Raw genomic sequence first — 23,590 nt, 5'->3', positions numbered from 1 at the left:
GAGTTTTTGTTTGACTTTTGGGACAGTGGCTGAGGGCATTCCCATTAAAGCTTCGTAGGGGTTTTTGCGTAAGTTTAGATGTAGCACTGAAAAGATCAGGTTATAGACTCTTGCCCAGTATCTAACTGCTTTGGGACAGTGCCACCATATATGTCCCATGGTCCCCGGGGCCGAACATCCCCTGAAACATCGATCGTTCCCATTGTGATATATCCGTGCTAACCTGACTGGAGTTAGGTACCATCGAAATAATACCTTATACCCAGCTTCCGATAGGATTGTATTTGCTGAGCTGCATTTTAGATTTTCCCATAGCTGGGGCCACTGCTCTTCCGTAAGGGTTACACCTAAGTCGTTACCCCACTGTGCAATATATGAAATTGCTGTAAGATTTTTGGGTGATATCATTGTGAGGTATAAGAGAGATATAGCTCTGGGTATGATATCGCTTTTCAGACACCATCTCTCAAAGAATGTCGGCGGAGTCTGGTCTGTGTTACTCGGCCCCCAGCATTTCTGTGCCCAATGGAGCAACTGCAATGCTCTATAGTGCTCTGATCTTGGCAGCTCGTAGTTTTCAATTAGGTATGACATAGGGTATGGGCCTCTGACTGAGATTAGATGCTCTATTCTTGTGAGTTTATTCGCCGTCCACCAAGCAAATGCTTTGGCTTGGAGCCCCGGGAGAAACTGGGGGTTGCCTATGATAGGGGCAGCTGGGGTGTAGGAGGAAGCCCAGGCGTATACGGGGGCGTAGCGATCCCACAGGGTTAGTGTGTGCTTTAAACAAAGGCTCATAGAAGTTGATCTAGATGGAGCCGGGGACCAAAAGAGAGCTTCAGCTGTAAGTGGTTTCACCATGTAGTTTTCTAAGTCGACCCAGAGAGGCGGGGCGGACTGGATATGGATGGTGGGGATTTGTGCCAATTGTGCAGCCACATAATATTTTTTCAAGTTTGGAAGACCTAAGCCACCTTCCAACCGATTTCTGTACAGTACTGATTTGTTCACTCTTGGTTTCTTGGCCATCCAGATAAATGACATAACCTGTTTCTCGAATGTTTTCAGGTCCCTCTCACTTATATTCACAGGTAGCAGTCTAAAGAGATAGAGGAGTTTAGGTAATAGAGTCATTTTCACCGCTATAATTCTCCCTATCCATGAAATGTGGTATTTGCTCCAATCCAACTTAATCTTTTTTAAAGTAAACATCATTTCAAGCAGCTTTGCAATTTACATAAATTAAAAAAATACAGCCTTTTCATGATTTTTAATGTAATTATATATTTTATCTAGTATAAGTCAATTTAGAGCAACTGGAGTTGCTGAGGAAACTTCTTATTCATCCACGCAGCTTTTACAGCTCAACTGTAGTGAATGAGCAGTGAAACGTCTTCAGTGATCACTCAGCAAGTCCTGTTGCTCTAATTACTTACTAGATATTCCATGATCTGGTGAATAAAAACCTTTATTGTCATAGTTTGGAACAGTTTCCTAAGCCCGGCCCCCTGTTTTCCTGCTGATCTAGCTGACTACTTTAAGTTTAAAATTAAATGTAACAGTAGTCGACTCTACTCAGCCTGCATCCACCAAATCCCACTATTCCCTGCACACGTGATGTCAATAAAGAAAGGAACATCACGGTGCAATGCATTGTGGGTTATGTAGTTCCTGCATGCTGTCTGTAAGTTATGGAGTAGTTGTTACAATTTGTAACATCAATGTTTTAGTCCCTCCTCCTCTGCCAGGATTTCAAATGATGCAGAAAGAGAAGAGCTGTTTTGTAGATGGATATCAGCTTGTAAAATGATATTTATTCATACTTTTTGAAGAAACAGATTAGAGTGTCTCTTCCAAAAGAAATGGAACTTGTAGGTTACTTTAATAGTAGGCTATGGGGCATAAAACAAGCTCCCTATGTTTTGTTGCAGGCACCAAAGCATCATTCATGAAAAAAATGAATGCACTATTGATAATATGGAGTTTTTACATGCAGTGTACATAGGTAATCATATTCATATGTGCTATCAAACAGCCTATGGCATTCATATTATTCATTTGATTCTCTATCTTAGAGCAGGCATGAAATAAGAATTTAAAGTTCTGTACCAAAGTACTAAAACATTATTAATTTAAGTGTAATTGCAGTTTGGGTTTTCATGTACAAAGACATATTTTGCATTGTAAAATCTTTATAGTGTAGTTTCAAAGCATATTTAGGGCCAAATGTGACATTATCATCATACATACGGTAGCAATTCCAACTGCTCTTATGAAGATACAGCTCCTTATCCTGTCTTCTAATTGTACAAATCTTTTCTCCCTGCACGCACTTTGCACTGGAGGTTATCTGACAGGTGTTAGTGCTGAACATTAGCACCCATAGAAAATTAATTTGTTCACCTCTTCTTCTTCTGTATCACTTTATCATCAAGCTTACTTAGTTTTTAGCTTTCCTTCTCCTTCAAATTTAGCATTTGAAATAAGCTGCTATTTTTAAGAGTAAAAATGTTTCAACATATGGACTGCAACAATGTTTAATGAGTTGTTCTAACAAACTGGTAACTTGTATTTACTTTAACTTGTTACTAGATTAATTTGTACCGCAATGAATTTCATAGATAATTTTGTATTAGTAACGCGAGTTGACAAAAAATGTTTACAAAGCATCTGTTGGTGAATATTGGATTTGTGATTTATTAAGCCATAATAATTATGGTAATTTTATAGTTGGGGTCTTGGGTTTATACTCTTTGTAGTAACAATGCGGAAGTGCGCAGTCATGAGATGCATCAGACCTTGGGCAGTAATTCACTACGTGTCAATAAAGATTGATCGGTTTTAAACTGTAACGGTTGAGGTCCTTGCGTCGACCCGGAGTGCCCTGCTGCAGTGTGAAGCTTTGAATGGAAGGTTAAAACTTACAGCACAAACTACAATCTTTGTGTTTGGCAAAGTCATTGAATTGCCATTAAAGTACTGACATTTCTTCAACATTTTATCACTTTAACTAAATTCAAAAAGACATCGACAGAAATGTTTAAATTTCCAACATCAATGCAATCTGGCCAAGGACTTCAGACTTATAAACGCAGGCTGAGAAATTGCTCCTACGATCAAAAAAGCTTGTTGATGTGCGTTTATCCTCAGGCTGAGAATCTGCTCCATGTGGCATTAGCCCAAGTGGAATTCGGCACAAAACTGTATGCGCAAGCAGTTCCGCACCAAATTCCACTTTTGCACCTGGGTCAATGCAATGACTCCGGGAGCAGGCAAATCAATAAGCTTTTTTGAGTGGAATGACAGATTCTCGACTTTCGCTTATCCGCATGCCAAGAATCCACCCCAAGTGACTTTGGCCTATAGTTTGGGTAAAGCACAAAAACAGTTGGAAGAGCTGTGGCCTCTGCTGATGCTCCGTGAACTTTGGTTCATGAAATATTCGTGGTACATGGCCAGCTTAAGGCTACTAAATGAGAAATCTGCCAAAAGTGCCCCTTTAATAGAGATAATCTTATATAGTTTGATGTAAAGAGAATGAAAAACTTTTTCCCCATTTTCCGTTGTTTTGTTTTTTGCATTCCATCTCTGTATTTATATGGTTTATAGGGTAAATGCAGTGCTTTTGCTTGTAATTACTGGTAGGACTAATACAAAGATTGCCCTCTGGTTTAAACAAGCAATTCCTGCAGTGCCGACTTGGGAGCTCTATTGAAGTTCCTCCCACACGATCATTCTGTCTTTCCTATGTAATATATGTTTGGAAGTTATGATTATTTAACAACTGCATCTTGGCATACCCTGTAGGTAGAGGTTATAAAATGTGGCTGCTCAAGAGGACAGTGCTTGCTTAATGTAGCGCCATTTTCCACAGTCAGCAAAACTAAATTAGTGCAAGTATGGGATCTATTATCTGAATGTTTTCAGTAATTTGGGCCACCAAAAAAACATTTAAACATGTTAAAAAAAAAAAAAAAAAAAGCAGTTGCGTTGTGTTTTAGTGATCACAGCCAGGGATATGGTACCAGCATGGGGGTGGTCTGCTGTTACAGCACTTACTGGGTCAGGAACCCACTCACTGGGTCAAGAATGCTGCTCCATCATTCCATAGCCTGGCACAGTGCCATTATGGTGGGGGATGAAGGACACTCTAAACAGGAGACTTCTGATTAAAGAGGCTTTTTGCATAGGTAATTAACCCCTGAGCTGCCTGCGTTACACTGCATTAAAACAGATGTGTTCAGTAAAGCACTAAATATATATATTTATTTAACCCTAGAATCTACTGCAGCAGCATCCAAAAATCCTGGCTGGTAGAGGGCTGATCCTTTCTTGTTGTTTCAAGATACATTAGATAATTAGAAAGAGCAGTGGAGAGCACACACAGGATGGGACAGATTGATACTGTTTCCCATAGCAATTAGATTTACAAACAATGTTGAATTGACTGTAAATGACTTCTTTGGCTTTGTAGAATTTTATTATTTCCATATTTGGTGTTTATTTTTGATGAGATGTGACAGTGTGCTTGTAATATGTGATACAATTTGAGGATTCAAGAATTTTGTGGATGGAGAATGTACCAAAATTTGTCATTTGCCTGTTGAACAGATGATTAACGTTCACACACAGCCAGGTGATCGCACTGCAGCAGACTACACATACACACCTGGAGGATCTTCCCAGGGCTCCTGGGTGGAAGTCACAAAAGTGGCGTTAAGACAAAATTGGTGTTAAATTGAATTAATGGATAGGGCAACCCCCTGAAACTGCAGTCCTCCCACTTTTAGCCCCCCTTTGCCCCTTCCTTGCTTTTTTTTTTTTTTTTTTAATAATTTAACCAGAGCTGTGGAGTCGGAGTCAAGGAGTCGGAGGCAATTTTGGGTACATGGAGTCGGAGTCGGCAAAAAATGAACCGACTTCGACTCCTACTAAATTTAAATGGGAATAAAAAAAAAAAAATAGAGCAAGTTTAAATGTCCCAATTCACAAACAGTCATAATTAATTACTTGCCTGCTATAAGAATAAAGCCCAGTGCACGCAGTGCATAAACGAACACGTTGAGTGACCATGAAGCATGCTTTTCATTGACTGTATGAATGTATAAAATACATTAGCATATTAAAAACAGAGGAGTCGGAAGTATCAGAAACTGAGGAGTCGGAGTTGGGGAATTTATCTACCGACTCCACAGCCCTGAATTTAACGCTTCTTGTTTTAATGCTGTATTAAAAAGTGGACTCTGTGTCCTTCATCGCACTGCCATATGTTTCTGTTGAGTGGAATAAAACACTACAGTGAAACCTTGGCTTATTCTGAAGTTCTACTGAATTTGGTAAAATTAGCCCTGGCTTCAAAAGCAGTACATTATGGGGGTTGCCTTGTCCTTTAAAATGGTCAGTTTTAAAAAACCAAAAAAGGTTGAAAGACAAATTCACCAAAGCCCGAGTTGTATATGCACCACCATGCACCAAATGCTTTTTGTTATGTCTAAAACTTGGTAACACAGTTTTGCTGATTAAACTATATCTTTTTAAATGTATGTATGTATGTATATCTTTATTTATAAAGCGCTACTTATGTACGCAGCACTGTACAGTAGAATTCATTAATACAAACAGGGGGTTATTAAGATAATAATAGATAAATACAAAGTATAACAATAAATACAAATAAATACAAGATACAGTTGCAATAAGTTATTAGTCAAAGACACAAGAGGATGGAGGTCCCTGCCCCGTAGAGCTAACACTCTATATGGGAGGGTAACTTACACACACAAATAGGCAAATATAAGTACTGTAGGTTACAGTGGGTGACACTACAATATAAGTGCCAGTTCCCAGATCAGGGGCTGTGCGAGTGCCCCAAGAGGGAGCCTTTAAGTTTAGTTTTGAAAAGACTGAGGGAGGATTAAATTTGATTTTGTTCTGACACATTTGTGTTATCCTTATATGGTTTTTCAAATTTATAAAAAAAAAAAAAAAATTGGGACCCCCCGGTGGCTGAGAAGGGTGACGCTGGGTGACAGTTCTGAACCAGCAATGACACACAGGGTGTTAACAAGCTCCCTATTCATTCCTGCTTCTTAAAATCCCATAGGAGTAAAAGAAAGTAGGTGAGTTTTTCTGCAGTGAGCTCTAAATTAACACATTAATAAATCTGCCCCTACATGTTTATATCAGCCAAAGATCCACACACTTGGCTGTATCACAGCTAAGTAAATGTTGGTGTGTATGGTCAGCCTTATTTAAGTATCTTTTTACCATACCTGCTTTAGCCAGGATGTTGGGCTTGCGGGCAGGGACAAGTCCCAGTAGATGGAGATGTTTGGGTTACATAGGTGCTCATGTTTGGGTGCTATTTGCTCCACAATCAATCTCAACATCATGGCAGCAGCATTGGCTGATGGGAGAAGAGATTTTGACTCATGCTGGTATGTAACACTTGGGCTTGGGGGGGAAGTAGGAAAAACACTAAGAAGGTCCTTAAGTTGATATTGGAAGTAGTGGCTGAATGGCTATGTTTATGCGGGGACAAGTTGCCTTCTTCTGCTGGCTGCCCTTGAGAAAAAAGACAAGAAGCCTGCTTCATGCCTGGTTTTTTTCACATCTCTCCATGGTTGGAATACATTGCATTGAAAGCATTTCTGTAGGCATTACATTGTTAAAGAGCAGCTCTAATTTCCACATTATACACCACTGTTATTATTGCACTTTTTACTTTGCACCCTAAATCATATATAGTCGTTTATTGGTTCGGATCTTCATTTTCCTTGACTTTTAATATTATAAGCCTCAGGAAAATGTGTGGATGGCAAGTGATTCATCACTTTACAGCCTTAATTCTCTCAGTAGAGCGTTTAATTTTTATTAGATCCCAAATAAAGCACCACACCTTTGCAAATTCCACTACAGCTTTTCTCAATAAAATATTTTTTTTTTTTTTTTCCGTTTTGTAACTTTCTGTCTAGCCAAGCAGCAAATACAATTAAGCACATAGTCATGCCTCTGATACCATCATTTTCGGATCAGAGTTTCGAGTCGGTTGTTGCAGCTCTGTCTATTTGTGACGAACCTGCTACTGTACATTCACATGGAGCGGTACAGTCTTTGCCACTGGCAGTCTCTCTGTGACATAAAGTGCAGCCTCTTGTGAACTTCTAAGTGGGAGTCTGCCAAAAACTCAGCAGACAGAACTAATTGGGTAGAAAAGGGATGTTTGTGCCTTCATCTCTCCCCCTCTCATCAATTTTTTTTTTTTTTTTTTAAAGGACGGATATTGTTAAAGTAACTTGTTTATGTAAGATTTGTCTGCCTCTATTTTCTCATTGCATGAATCATTTTTAACTTCAAGTCTTGCACTGCAGGTCACTGAGCACTTCCACATGGCGGCTGGCACAGACCCAAGCTCAAGACACGCAACTCATCACAGTTGATGAAAAAATGGTAAGGCTTTGTGTGTGTGTGTCCAATATCATCTTGGGCCACTTGTCAGGTAAAAAGTGTCCCGCACAGCGCCATTCGCTCTCTGTCTTCGGAAATCAATATGTGCCATTATGTTTAAGAACATAATGCTTTAAAACAAGGGCAACAAATCCAATGAAAATACAAAAACCAGCTTAAAGATGGATAATGCCCGGGGAGAAAATATGTCATCATGCATGGAAACATGAAACTATGCTGGCATGCTAATTTTGTATACAGCACTGCCATCCAGCTGTGGCAGATTATGTTCTGCGTTTGACAGATCCAAATATATACATTTATATATTTTTGTGTCTTAATTAAGCATTTCTAAAAACACATTAAAATCAATTTATTATATTCAGGACAGGCTAAAATTCATGGCTCATAGATCCTGCATAAACTTTGAGAAACTGCAGGAGAACCAAAGAAATTATGGAAAATGCCTTTCCATCTTGCTTAGTTTGCAGTGGAAGATACCATTTTCTGTGCCATACAGCACAGCAAGTATTCTATAGCTTGGAATAATATTTTTCTGTATACATGTCATCTAACTGCCCTTAAAGATGTTTAAGAATTCATTTGCAGATGGCTTAAATGCCATATTAGTCTCAGACTTCTAGACAAATGCTTACATGTCTGGTATACAGCTGGCTAGTTAGGCTGCGTCTGCTTCTTCACAATCTTTAGATCATGTTCCATATCCCGCTGGGTTCAAAAATCGACTAAGAGCAAAAATACAATATTATGGTAACATCTAAGCTGAGTGTCCCCTTTAAGCTGGTTGTTTACAGCAAAGTCGTCCCTGTCAGTCGTGCACTCTATTTCAGGATTCAGGAATTGTGTTTTGTTTTTTTGTTTTACTAAATTTTACCTGCAAATTGCTTGCAAAGTTTTTAACTCCCAAATGCTTTTTTTTCCCCCTTAGACCAGCACAGGAAATTTCTAACTGTATAAATTGTAGCAAAGCAAAAGTTGTTCATAAAACACTCAATTCATACAAACGGGGAAAAAAGGAAAATGCTCTCACTTTTATAAGGGGAGTTTCAGGGGTTGGAGACGCCTTGAGATGGCCAAGTCAATGCCTTCCTGCGCTTAATTTTTTTTTTTTTGCATCAAAGTGAGTTTGGGGGGGGGGGGGGCTCATTGCTAGTGCAAAGAGCACAGTAGCGCTCTCAGCAATAGAAGAGACACAATTTTGATTTAAAATCAGAATTTCGGCTCTTTAGAATACCAGGGGTGGCTTAGTTTCTGCCCTTGGTAACCTGCAGGGTGTTACAACCATGGCAGCAGTGGCCCGCCCCTTTAAAATGTTTAGTAGGAGCTTAAGGGTGATGGCGGGAGATTTGTTGTCCCTTAGGTTAAAGCTTTGCTATCGTAACAGACAAATTTTCTGATAAAGAAGCATAACCAACAATTAATTAATCCAATAGTGTGCTTAATTAATCCAAATGCTAACAGACCACCTAAACAACTTATATAATAAAATAGCAGTATAGATAAAAAAAAATTAAGTTTTTAGCAAAGTGATTTAATGCTGTATCCCAATACCCATAGCATAATATTACAGTTGTTACAAGTAAATTCCATTACTCGCGGTAATCTGGCTTTACCATAGCAAAATGCAAAGGGAGCCATCTTCTTTTGGTTAAGCCAGATCACTGATCACAGATCACCCTTTATATTAGTGTTGCCATCACCCTTCACATTAGCAAAGCAATTTACTGTTAAAGGGCTTTATAAAAATGCATAATTCTGTAATTCTCATTTATAAAAATAAGTGTAGGTCTGGCCAGACGAAGGATGAGCAATGTATTTGACCAGATTAAATTTATTGCAGTATAGGGACAAACTCTCTTGTTTAATGGGGTGGGGGTGTCAGGCCACATACTAAGAATGAGTCAACCAAAATGGAATCCTTAAGTTTATCTAATACATTTTGAGGGCAATCTGTAGGTTTCCTTGATAAGGGATATGGGGGAAGATTTTAGTCATAACTCCTAGCACTATTTGGCCCCCCAAAAAATGGGAATATTTGAAAGGGACATTAACGTAGCTGCTGTGTAAGTGACTGAATGCTAGGAAGCTGGTGTGCATTCCAAACATAGGAAAACATTTTAGATATGCTGAGTCAGGTTATGATTTAGCTGCAGGGCTTTGATAGAAAGATCAGAGGAAGAGAGGTTAGTTTGAATGTCATCAGAGAAGAGATGGTAATGAAAGCCAGGAGTTTACTGATTTAGCAAGAGAATGTGCTCATCGATACAAGAGGAGGGATCCACATTTTAAAGTGAAAGACCAGAGGTGGTGTTTCCCAGTACATGAGCCAACACATTAGAAAAGTTTGACCTTAACAGAAGGAAATCTGGAAAACTGTATAATCAGATCTCCATTTTAACCATATTACAATTAAAATGAGGCATTTTATGAGAAGCAGCATATACTAGTGAATAAAATCAGTTGAACTCTCCTTACTCCATACTGGTTCTCTTTTCATCTGTTGAATATTTAGTTGGAAATGCCTTTGTCACACCTTTTGGATTTCTACTGTTATCTTATAAAGTGATTGCACTCCATTTCAACCATTCGGCTGAGTTTATTGGCCAAACTGGGCAAAGATCCACTAAGTATGCAGAATCAACCAACCATTGTTTTGGGCCAGATTGGACTGGGACAACTACTGTATGCAGATGAGGGCTTCCTAACATGCAGTCTTTGCACAGTGTAATTTTTGAGGATTTGCAAAAGATATAAGAATGAGCCCCATTCAGATAGTTATGGTCTTTTGCCTAACCACTTGACCACTAGATCCCTTTGCCCTGGATATGGCCAGATTATATATTGGAAGGACAAAGGCTGTACTTACTGTCAGATTGTGATCGTACTGGGGTTAACAATGCTGGGATACTACGTGGTATATATCCTTACAGGTTGCTCCTGCTCTGGGAAGTATAACTGTGACCAACCAGCAGTTTAGGCACAACAAAAGCCCCAGCTAAGTAATAAACACTTTAATAGAAGTTATGGTAAATGGAGGGTGGCAGTGTAAATAGAAATTCACTGTTATATTGGTCTGATAAAAATAAAACAAAAAATTTGAAAGATTTTTTTTTTTTTTTAGTAATTTGCAAAGCTATATTAGGTACAATATCCAATAGCAATCAACATGCAGGTTGGCAGCCCTTATGCTGTATGACTGAATTCTAAACGAACATGTTACTGGTTGCAGTAGGCTACTTGATTAAGGGAAATGTTCCTATTTCAACAGAAACTTTCTTGTAGTCTAAAGGAAGGGTCACAAATAGGTGGTTAGAATAATCTTTTCATTGTAAAACCCAGAGCTGATCAAAAATTTGTTAAAGAGCCCCACACAACAAAGAAACCCCTAATATACCCAAAAAACTACGAATAAATACAATTTTATAAGCTGAAATCCAGTTGCAAAACATTTCTTCGCTTTCTGCATTGCTCGAAATCCTGGCAGTGGAAGAGGGACTAAAACACTGATTTTACGAAAATAACAACTTCTCCACAGCTTACAGACAGCATGCAGGCACTACACAACCCACAATGCATTGCACTGTGATGTTCCTTTCCTCATTGACATCCCATGTGCAGGGGATTGTGGGATTGGGAGGATGCAGGCTGAGGACAGGTGACTACTGTTACATTATATTTGAGTCACAAAGTAGTCAGCCAGATCAGCAGGGGAACAGGGGGGGGGGGGGCTTAGCGAACTGTTCCAAACCATATTATTACATAAAAATCATGGAAAGGCTGCATATCTTTTTAATTGATGTATATTGCATAGTTATTTGAAATTATGTTTACTTTTCAAAAAGCTTAGGGTATGTTGGAGTGAAGTTCCCTTTAGATGTTATATTGTGAAGATTGTAAAGGTCAAATAAAGGGAGATAATTAAATGTCTAAACTGCCAGTATAAAAAAGATTCCCCTATGTAACATAGCAGGTATCCAGGCAGTTTTACATGTTAGGGAAACTCAATATGAAATGCATCCTGTTGGGCCTTGTGTAGAAGAGCTAGGCTTTAAGATAGTAATTAGTATGATTATACAATAATGTTGGACTGCATATGCTTTAAAAGGTTTGAGATTTCCTTGAGGGATAATTTTTAAAGATCAATGTGTGAACCAATCAAATTACAGTTGGCACTTAGTCTCTCCTTGGCATATTTAGGAGATCATTAAATGTACCCAGGCTTAACATACAGTGCTTAACAATTAAACCCTCATAAGTTCATAGTTCACTTGGCTCCCATAGGTACAGGTATTGGATCCCTTATCCGGAATTATGGAAAGACTATCTCCCATTAATCAAATAATTCACATTTTTAAAAATGTTTTTCTGTTTCTCTGTAATAATAAAACAGCACCTTGTACTTGATCCCAACTAAGATATAATTACCCCTTATTGGGGGCAGAACAGTCCTATTGGGTTTATTTAATGGTTAAATGATTCCCCTTTTCTCTGTAATAATAAAACAGTACCTGTACTTGATCCCAACTAAGATATAATTACCCCTTATTGGGGCAGAACAGTCCTATTGGGTTTATTTAATGGTTAAATGATTCCCCTTTTCTCTGTAATAATAAAACAGTACCTGTACTTGATCCCAACTAAGATATAATTACCCCTTATTGGGGCAGAACAGTCCTATTGGGTTTATTTAATGGTTAAATGATTCCCCTTTTCTCTGTAATAATAAAACAGTACCTGTACTTGATCCCAACTAAGATATAATTAATCCCTGTTGGAGCCAAAACAATCCTATTGGGTTTAATTACTGTTCATCTTTTTTTTAGCAGACTTAAGGTAGGAGATCCGAATGGAAAGACCCCTTATCTGGAAAACCCCAGGTCCCGTGCATTCTGGATAACGGGTCCCATACTTGTATTGCCTTGTGTTGCCACACTAAGGGGCAGATTTATCAAAGTACGAGTTTGAATCCCGAAATGGGAAAAATTCGGATTAAATACTATAGTTTCTGATGATCAGAAATGTCACTAAAATGCTTACGAAAAAATTGTAATAGTCACGATAATATCGCAATGTGTGCGGAAAGTCACTTTCCGCACACAAATTTTTGTATCCGAATGATCGTAAACAGCGGGAAAACCTTTCTGACTTTGATCCTTCTGTGCATGATTTTGGAAGCACCCCATAGGACTTAATGGCACTCTGAAGCTCCAACCCGGCCCAAGGAAAGTCTCCCATAGGGCTCAGTGGCACTCTGCAGCTCCAACCCGGCCCAAGGAAAGTCTCCCATAGGGCTCAATGGCACTCTGCAGCTCCAACCTGGCCCAAGGAAAGTCTCCCATAGGGCTCAATGGCACTCTGCAGCTCCAACCCGGCCCAAGGAAAGTCTCCCATAGGGCTCAATGGGCTAAAATAATGCCATGAAACAGAAAACTAGAAACCAACCCATCTTTGCATTTCATTTTTTTCATTCTCTGTGCAACCTGAAGAATGAGCTTTAAATGCAATAAGTAGAATACAGACGTAGAGAGGGAGGTGTAATGTCTGTACGAGCAAGCAAAGATTCTCCCATCCCCCCTCCTTTGCTTCTATGGGTAGACGACAATTAGAAAAAAAAATAGATGGCATTCTTGTTCTAATTAGTAGCAGATTACAGTTTTGGCAAGTCTTTCTTTAAAAAGTCCTGCTATGTGTGGTCTGTTGTTTCATATGCAACCTGATATTTATGCTTACTTTTTCCAAGCACACATTTAGTAAGGCCTCCAACTATCTGGTAATAGGTCACAGAAAATGCATATCTATCATTCAGTTTGGGCCTGTTTTGTTTTTCCTCTTACTCCTTTGCCCGATCGTAAGCACATTTCCTAACAAAATGCAGGTAATTGAAACAATAAGGGAAATGCTCGGTAATGATGACTGTTTTGTGTGAACCATAATACCCACCTGTAAACTGTAAAATGATGAGTCCAAATGAGGTGGTTCTGTTGTCTTAGCCATTTTTTCCATAGTCCACTATCATTAGAAATTTGGAAGGAATATCACTAGATGTTAGATCAATTTACATACAGCTTCCCAGGTATATAGAACATGACTATAGTAATATGCGACTCCTCAAACCAGCTCAAGAAGCTGGTTGGGACAGTTCTGGGAAAACCCCAGTTCCAGAGCATTCTGAATAACAGGTCTCATACCTGTACCAGATTAGAAACAAAGCCTTAGTTGCAGCTGCAAACAAAAGGATGGAATATAGCAGTGGTTCTGAAACAGCGGTCATAGCCAATAACAAGGGCTTGATATATGATACCTCCCTTTTGAAATTACACAAATGAATAAGGCGTCTGCAAACATGGTTATACTGTTTTAAAGCTAGTCCGCAGAAAGATGTAGAAAAAACAATCAATAAAGTTTGGACTTTACTACAGAATCTTAAATCAAGAGCTATGTACAAGTAAGGAGTCCACATGGGGCAGAATTTTAATACAACTTTAAAAGTTTGGCTCAGACTAACCAGTATGACTTGAGACACAATACATTGTATTTTATCCTGTCATTCATTTTGCCCAAAACAATATGTCTGCTCATTGGGTAAATTACCTTTCTATAGTCTATACAGCCTTAGCCTAGTGCACTTCTGATACAAACTTCTTTTTTTAGTGCCAGTTTTAAACAGAGATCCCAATATCTGGAACTTTGTTTCTTAGGCTTTGTTACAAAGTATACCCATTTTGTTATGATGGGAGTCAAAGGGGGTATTTTTTCTCTTTAGCTTATGGGTTGGGACTTAAAATGCTTCCCAGTTTTATTCATGCAGGTCTCCATGATCCCCTTTAATAGACAATTGTAATTAAAATAAGGTTCAGTCATTAATTAATTCTGAAGCAGTGTTTTGCGTCTAAAAGACTTGTTGAAACACTCCTGGCATTCAGGTTTAGAACTCAAATTATATGAATTCCAGCAGTTTATATCATTAAATACATGGCTACTTATGTGAATTGGCATGAATATCATATTTATTAGAAAGGTTTATGGTAACACCTGCATTAAGAAATGTTTGTAGCATATGTAATGAAACAACTAATAACAGAACAGAAAATCTATGGCTCTTCCATATCATAAGGACCAGTTAATGCATAATAAGGGCTATGTGCTGGAAGATTTTGAAGTGATGATCTCAAATACCAGCTGACCATCAGCACTATGACCTGTGGGCAATTCCCTGTCATCAGGCTGTAACAGCACCAATCGTGTTTTTATCTGGCACCTCAAGTCATGCCCAGTGTTCATTTGTTTACTTTTTACCCAGCTGGTCAGTGCCACTAAGAAGGAAACATGCGCCTTATAGCAGCCTGTTTATTGGAAGCCTTGAAGAAGAAGGAAAGTCTCAATCACTGGGGGATGCCAAATGTAAGTCACCCCCCAGTGATAGCAATTACTTACCTAATATCCTGGGCCAGCGCTCCTCTTAGCGGAAAACCGCACCGGCCCAGGGTACTCTTCAGCGATCCTTTTCCTGCTTCTTCTTTCTTTAATATTATCATTTACGTGTATTTATAAAGTGCCAATTTATTCCCAGCACTGTATAATAAGTGGGTTTATACAGTGCATATACAGAATTACATACAAAGTAACCAATAACCCATACAAGATTGGTGTGGGTGCGCATTTGCAGTAGAGTAAAAAGCCAAACAAACAAAAAAGCCATTTTTTTTTCTCTATACTGGGCATGCTTCAGCCTGGGGGAATAGAAGAAGGGGGAGGAGGAGGATCACTCTGTGGTGCTCGCTCAGAAGTACCCCGGACTGGTGTAGTTCTCTGCTAACAGGATCACCAGCCCAGGGTATCAGGTAAGTGATTGCAATCAGTAATTGAGACTTTCTTTTTCCTTTACTAGCAGCACTATATAAGTGTGGGAACAATTAAACGGAGATGCTGCTTTAAATGTATTATACAGACCTGTATATATATCTTTTTAGAACCTGCTTGAAGAAAATAATAAAATTAATGCTCAAAACAAACTGATAGAAGCAACTTGCCAGTATATAACAAGGTTTTTGTAATACCATTTTTTTCATAAACAAATCTTAAATTTCAATCTGATTTAGTGCATAACCCAATTAAGCTCAAGCACACATTTCTTCCACATTTCCATGTGCCTTTTTATCAAGTTAGTAATGTGCTCAATTAAGTAGTACATTTTCACTGATGATATCATTACCTTTTTACCGGTCAGGATTATGTCCTTTCTATTTTTGAATATCATTACTGGCAATAATCAACAAGCCTCCCTCCAAAATTCTTTTGATTTATTAGATTAACCCTTGTTTCTTTGATCATGTGTCCTTTAAACCCGCTGGTCATAAACCTGAGGACAGGCTGTTTTGGAACATACACTGTAGCTCTGAATTGTTCCAAGGGTAAACTTATCTCTCCTTGTTGTTGCATACCTGGAAATAGCAGCTTTTTGTTTTGCAGCTACAACCTTTGTTATTGTGTAGTATAAGAGTACAGGTATGGGATCTGTTATCCAGAAAGCTCTGAATTATGGGAAGGCAATCTCCCATAGACGTAATTTTAATCAAATAATGCTAAGTTTAAAATGATTTCCTTTTACTCTGTAATAATAAATGAGTACCTTGTACTTGATCCCAACTAAGGTATAATTATTCCTTATTGGCAATCTTATTTGTTTTATTTAATGTTTAAATGATTTTTAACTAGATTTAAGATTTGGAGATCCAAATTAATTAATGGAAAGACCCCTATCCTGAAATCCCCAGGTCCCAAGCATTCTGGATAATAGGTCCCATACCTGTATTATAGGGAGAAGGAATGGCTCAGTGGTAATGACTTCCATGACATTTACTTGTGCCTCTTGGAATGTTGCTTAGTTGTCCTGTTCCTTTGGCACTGACTTTTCATTGTGAGCTCTGTGCGACAGAGACTCAATAAACTCTGTTTACAGTGCTATATATAATAAGTAATGCTATGGATGAATAAAGATGTTTTACTCTATGACAAGTAGGTATTGAACTACACATGCGTATTGCCTCAGAAGGAGCAAAATATAGAATCCCCTCCGTTCCGGGCTGCCTTAATAAAAATGCAAAAGGGACATATGCCAGGGTCTCACAATGTATTAATTTCCCCACAATCAGCAATAGCTTATCTCATGTTTCCCCTTGCCTGCCTGTTATTAGTCCTGATCCAGATCTCTGCTTCAATTAAGCCTTCATGTCCCTAGTTATTACAGATACAGGACCGTTTATCCAGAGCACTCGAAACCTTGGGTCTTTCCGTATTCAAATATCTTATCTACTAAAAAATAATTTAAATATTAAGTAAACCCAATAGTACTGTTTTACCTCCGATAAATCAATTTTAGTTCGAATCAAGTGCAAGGTATTGTTTTATAATTACAGAAAAAAGGAAATAATTTTGATCAGATAATTAAAAATGTTTAGAGCCCTTACCTGCCAGCGTCCCGCACTCTGCTCCCCTTGATCTGCAATACACCTAGGGGCATATTTTTTATATATATATATATATATATATATATATATATATATATATATATAGTATTTATTTATTATAACACTTGTCTTCCCTGTGTGTAATTTTGTAAGATTGTACAGCTGCTTACCCTTGTGGTGCTTTATAAATAAAGTTATACATACATACATACATACATAGTGTGAAAGCCATCACTGGTGATATTGCCCATAGCAATCAGCAATTAGATTAGAACAAAAGCAAAGATCTGATGGTTGCTATGGGAGGGGGTGAGAGTTGTCTGTGGAGAGCAACTACTGGGGGTGGGGGGTGGTCAACCAGTTGGATCTTTGCCCAGGACCCACTAAGGCCTTTGTTTGAAGGAGGGGGAACATTTTGATGCTAGGGTCCATAACTCCAGAATGAACTGAGCAGTTTATTCTGGAGAAGACAGATATCCAGGTGGCCATCAACCTGTATATACAGAATGCAGATTTTCTGCCTGTTGGACCTGCAGGCCAAACAGTAAGGTAACAGCTGGCCCATGTATGGGCAACATTAAAAGGATGAATTTTAAATCTTTTCATTTTTGCCTATGAGTTTCAAAAGAGTATTTCTAATGCTTTTTACTGGAAGTGAAGCAGTGAAACCTGAATATTTGTGAAATTAGGTAAAGGAAATCTGCAAATTAGAAACATGATGACGGATAAGGAAATCGATAAGTCTGACCTTGATCAAGTTGACGCAGCTCTAGTTTCATGCCAGGCATGTCCTGTATTGCTCTGGGGGAAAAGACTATCGATGAAGGTATTGCATATATTCTACATGTATGCTTTGATCAGAAGACTGGAAATGTCTGACCCTTTGTCATGTAAAACTAAAGTCGTACAAGGAATTTGGAAACATATCAACATGATGTTGCTGGTATTAACACCAGGCTTGGAGGTTTTCTCTTAGGATTAGCACTAGGAAACATTCCTCACAGTATACAGATTGCTCAACCCTGTGCATTCTGGAAAGTACGTTGGAAATTCACTTTTAAAACTATGTAGGGTAAAGCAGAAGATTGGTGCGACCCACCTGCCACTATACTTATTATCTTTAAGTACGAGATGTTTTCAGTACTGATGGACTCTGTGTATTGTATTGTGGAAACAAAACAAGGGTTTCTTGGTTGCACCCTCTCTTCTTAGCATGCAGTGAACTGAAAGTGATACCAACCAACTCTTAACTGCTGGCAGCATTGAACTCACACATATAAATATCCCTAGGTTTTATAGTCAGAGCTTTTTGTTTGTTTGTCATTTGTTTTCATCTCACCACAGAACTAACCAGGGTGTCAAGGAGACAACTGCCTCGGTGGCCTGTGTTTCTGGTTCACAGACTGGGACACCCTTAGCTTTTCTGAAATGATTCCAGTTTACCCCCTGTCTACTATAGGAAAAACACAAAATATACACTGTAGGAAGAAGTGTCAGCTCTGCAGTCAAATAAACCTACTTTTAACTACACAGTCTAGAAGTATTTTATTAAATTATTAGCACTATCTACTGCAGTGCTTTGCAGAGGAAATGCTGGGAAAGAATGGGCATCATATATTTCATTATTACATTTATTTATCTTTAGATTGGTTAATCTGTTTTCTGTGGTTTCTGTGCAGCTTCTCCTGCCAGTGTTTTTTCTAGCTTTATTTTCTTCACTCTTATTCCTTTATTTGTACATTTCTTTGTCTTAGTGTTTGAGGAATGGTGAGTAGTGATGAACGGGTTAACTCTGGGACCCATGGGTTGTGCAGGTGATGGGTCAAAACGTCAATCAGGGTCCTTCCCGTTAGGGGTTTAATAGTGCTGACTCCTCCTGTATGGGGGCTGATTCTGCCCGAGAATCAGAGGGGAGTTGTTGGTCATAATGCAAAAGAAAAATTCAACGCTGCTTCAGCGTTACCTGAATGGCCTTCTTGCTTCATCTCCTCTTTTATTTTTATATTTTGCCTATGAAAAGTAGTACCCATATTATTATAAAACAACACCTTTTACTTTGGGTTTCTGTTAACCATTACCTGCATGTTAAGAAGGACACTCTCCAGATCCATATTCTTTTGCTTCAAGTGAATTCTGCCCCAGTTCTGTGAGGCAACTTCGGGCGACCGAAGCGATGCGTATACCATCCCACCACCGATTTACATTCTTGCTGGTAGGATGGCATGTCAGGTAGCTTAGTTGCCTGCAATAGTGAAGATTTATCGCAGGCGACTAATCTCCTCCTGCCACTGCTATTAAAGGAGAAGGAAAGGCTAGTAAAGAGTTAATCTCAAGCTGCAGGCATACCTTCAGTTGTCTCAATAGTGCCCTTAAGTCTCCCCATATTTCACCTGTTCAGAAGATCTGAAGCCAAACAGGAAGAAAAAACGCTGAGCTGTGTAACAAAAGTTCCCATAATGCCTCACTCCTGCACGGACACCCAGACCAAGTGGACATGCTCAGTTAGTAAGACTATGAGTCAGCTTCCTGCTGATTGGCTCAGATCCACATTCCTAAGGGGGGGAGTGAGTTCTTAGCATTCTTGAGGGAGGGGGGAGCAGGAGAGAGGAGACAGCAGAGAGCTGCGTGTCTGTGGCACAGGAATTACAGACACAATAAATCATTTTTCAGAGATGTCAGTGCAGCTTTTCTGTGAGTGCTTATGGCTGTATTTACATAGACCTTTCTGATAAAGCTTACTTAGTTTTTACCTTTCTTTCTCCTTTAGCAGTTTTCTAATTTCCTATTCCATCACCATTCCCTGATCTGTAACTCGTACAACTAAATCATTAAGTACATTCAGATATTTATATGACCTTGATATATAATTCAGACCCTGGAATGGATCTGTCAGGCAGAACCATGGTGGTTAGAGAGCCCCTGCCCCACCCGCAGCTTTATCTTGTTGATTGCATATAGCAGATTCTGTGCCACTGTCTGCGATGACTCAGGATTGGCTCATTTACTAACACTGGGCAATAACCCATAGTGAACAAACAGTGATTAGGTTGGTTCAGACAGCTTCAGGAAAACAAAGCTAAAATTAGACTGTTTTTTTGCCATAAGGTATATCATGCTAGCGTAAGTTTTCCCAGCGTTTGTAATGGGCCACTCAGGATTGCGGAATGATTTGGCTTTTGATTACTTGGCAATAGAAACCAGTGTGTCAGCCTTGCAGCGTCAGCTACTATGACATTTAAAGGGGATGTTCAGCTTTGGATTAACTTTTAGTATGATATAGAGTGTCATATTCTGAGATAATTTGCAGTTGGTCTTCATTTTTTATTATTTGTAGTTTTTTTTTAGTTATTGCACTTTTTGTTTAACAGCTTTCCAGTTTTGTTGTTTTAGCAACTATCTGGTTGCTAGGATCCAAATTATCTTAGCAACCAGGGAATGGTTTGAATGAGAGTCTGGTATATGACTAGTAGATAATAACAATAAAATTGTAGCCTCACAGAGCAATAGTTTTTTGGCTGCTGGGGTCAGTGACCCCCATTTGAAAGCTGCAAAGAGTTAGAAGGAAAAGGCAAAGAATTACAAAACTATACAAAATAAATAATGAAGACCAGTTGCTTGGAATTAGGCATTCTATAACATATCAAACACATCATTCGTGATTCGGATTCGTGGATTAGTAAATGTGCCCCTAGTAAATAGCATTTCTCAAACAGTGGTGATTCTATGGGGGTACCAGACCCCCCCACCGATTCATCTTTGCTTTTGGGCCCCCCAGCAATGATTGAGCTGCCTGTCTTGTTAACCCTCTGTTCCCAAGCCCCGCCCTTCAGGAAATCCTCCCACAGGTACAGGTGGATCAGTAAGTGACTCATGCTGACAGGTATCCCCGTGCCTCTCAATGCTTACTCTTGTCTGCAGATTGGGAAAATGTGAACTGCTGTAGCCGCCTTAGGACAAATTTGGAAACCCTGAGTCTAAAGTTACTATTATGCTATGAAGACGTCTAAGGTGATCTTAAGAATCTTGGTTATTTGCCCTGTAGCCAATGTGTATGCTGAATGCTTCTGAAACTTCTCTGAATGGCTCAGTGCGTTAATGGTTTCATTGCCTGTATTATCTCATATTAAAAAAAAAAAAGGGGGGGGGGAATTAAGACACAAGAAGTATTACTTTGCTGCAGTCACTTCAGCAATACGTAGCAATGTGGCAAAGCAGCCACGAGAGGGACATCAAAGGCTGACGTCCAAGTGCTGCCGTGACTTGTCAGCCTTCCAGTCCACTGTACATTATGACCCATTGATGTTTCCGATGCATGGAAAAGGAGCTCATACATTGCTTGTAACGTCTGACTTGCATGTAATGCAGAGGGATTAACATGTCATGTCATTTCACAGCACACATGTCTCGGGCTTCCCGCGTGTATATGTCTTCATTTTCCCAAAGCTGGCTTTCTCCATTAACACCTATTTTATGACATACCGACTACTTGGCTAATCACACAAACATAGTCTGGAGAGGCAAGAAATCTTTGCAGATTTTCAAGTCCATGTTTGTGTAATGATATTAATCCTTGTCTCACTGCCGTTCTAAAAAAGCATTTTTACGCTCCTTTGCAGTTTACTATGTAACTGGAACTTGTCTGTAATTATTATTATTATAAAAACATAAATGCATATTTGGCAGCGCCAACATATTTGGGAGCACATTGCTGTTAGTGTGCTTTTGCTAAACATCTGAAATTAGTTAAAACAATATTTGTGCCTGTTTTGGGTGACAAAATTTCACCTTTCAAGAAGGAGAGGTATCAATCAATAGGAGGTGCCAAATATTAGCCACCCCCACTCATAATTGCTTACCTGGTACCCCAGGATGGTGCTTCTATTTGCTTAAAACTGCACAGGCCTGGGGTATTTCTGTTGGAGCTCATTTGCCACAGTTCACTTTTGCTTCTTCCTTGCACAGCAGAGTGAGAGTTAGTGTAAACTTGTTTTTTTGTTTTGCACTCTGCAAATGCACTTTCCTATTCCAGAACCAATAAAATATGGTCCTAGAAGCCTAAGGACATGGTAACAATGAGCATCTACAGAACTGCAGTGCACTAGAGATGACCCAGGGTATCAGGTAAACTATTATAATCACTGGGGGCTGTCTAACATTTTAGTACCCATCGGTGAATATGTCTTTAGTTCCCCTTTAACGTTATAGTTATTCTGCTTATAAGGCAAAGCCTGTTGACCAAGGGATCTTTCCAGAAAAGATACATTATTATAAAGTTCTATAATATACAAGTTAAACTCAGCTGGAACATTGTACAAAAAAACAATTATCTTTTTTTTAAAACAATTTAACTTAATGTTTACTTTTGAAAAACAAAAATAATTTTAATTGCTTTTAAATTATGATGCAGCCATGGCACTACAATACATTATGTCTGTGGGAGAAATTTTGCAAACAGTGCTTAAGATTCTTTAAATGGAAGGTAAAATAAAAGTTTTGCCTAGTAACAGAAATTGTAATCCTAAGCAACTATCAGTTTTACGTTCGTTACAAATTTCCATTTGTTGGCAAGGTTTGACCTGCTGTTACCCATTTGAAAAGTGATTGGCCAACCTGATCCTGTCTGACCCCTAGTCCTGCACGTCACTAGTAACCATTTATTTCAGTTTTATATCCCTCCCCAATCCCTAACATATGGAGAAAGCAGGCAGTGCAGTGAGGGAGTTGTAACCCATAGCAGTAAGTTGGCAATGAGCTCTTATCACCAATTGGCTCAGTGGTTAGCACTGCTGCTTTATAGCACTGGGGCTCTTGTTCAAATCCAAACAAGTAGTTTGTATATTTTCTCTGTCTATGTGGGTTTCTTCCCACACTGCAAAAAAACAGTCAGGCAATTGTTTCCTTATGCAACTGTCCCTTGGGCATATGAGTGTGTGAATGTAATGGGGACCTTAGATTTAAGCAGGGCCCCCTCTTTAACATGCTAAATAAAGGGTGATAATAACGCAGAAAGAATTATTAGAACAGTTTTGATTGCTTACTATGGACCTTGTGTATTTTTCTATGAATATGTTTGGTCATTTGTTTTGTATCCTCGGAGAACACAAGACAAGTTTATATTTTGCAAAGAGAAGTCTGCCTCCTTCATAGGCCCCCAGATAAATAGGAGAATACTTGCTATGCAAGAGAGTTAAATTTGTGGTTCTGATAGCATTTATTCTTGCTTAATTGGATATTGTGCTTTCTATAGTGTGGTCTAATGGAATGTGGTGCAAAGTAGATGCAAGAGCTCAAGTACACTGACAACAGCATTTGAAGTACATATGAACAGGTGCACTGGCGCTGCTCAGAGACAACTGCTTCCCGACATACAATATACTGGTTTTGGTTTATGGTTATTCTTTATTTAGCACCAACATATTCCATGGCACTTTACGGAGCTTATGCATTATTGACAATCCCTGCCAGGAGCAGACCCATGTAAGCACCTAGGACTGTAGCACTGTTTCCAGAGGTTATGGCCAAAAAAATAATCAATACCACTGTGAATTGACTGTGAAGTATAAGTCAGCCATTAATTTTCATGTCCCCCAAAATGACTTTAAACAGCCCCCAGAATAGCATACCTTTCTCCCTGTATGTAGATTTATTTTGTTTCT

At 38.9% G+C, this 23,590-nt stretch overlaps 1 protein-coding gene across 2 annotated transcripts in view; it reads left to right on the top strand.

Moving 5' to 3' along the window:
- Positions 1–23,590, top strand: part of ndufs4 (NADH:ubiquinone oxidoreductase subunit S4) — a 64,138-nt gene that overhangs the window by 8,358 nt on the left and 32,190 nt on the right. For both annotated transcript variants that reach the window (XM_002941029.5, XM_002941030.3), the window contains exon 2: positions 7,371–7,449. In XM_002941029.5, the coding sequence (XP_002941075.1) occupies positions 7,371–7,449 (79 nt within the window). The remainder of the gene's footprint in view (positions 1–7,370; positions 7,450–23,590) is intronic.

Source organism: Xenopus tropicalis, chromosome 1 (genome assembly GCF_000004195.4).
Source record: "Xenopus tropicalis strain Nigerian chromosome 1, UCB_Xtro_10.0, whole genome shotgun sequence".
Lineage (NCBI taxonomy): Eukaryota > Metazoa > Chordata > Amphibia > Anura > Pipidae > Xenopus > Xenopus tropicalis.
The sequence above is the reverse complement of the archived record's forward strand: the minus strand, read 5'-3'. Positions and strand labels throughout refer to the sequence as shown.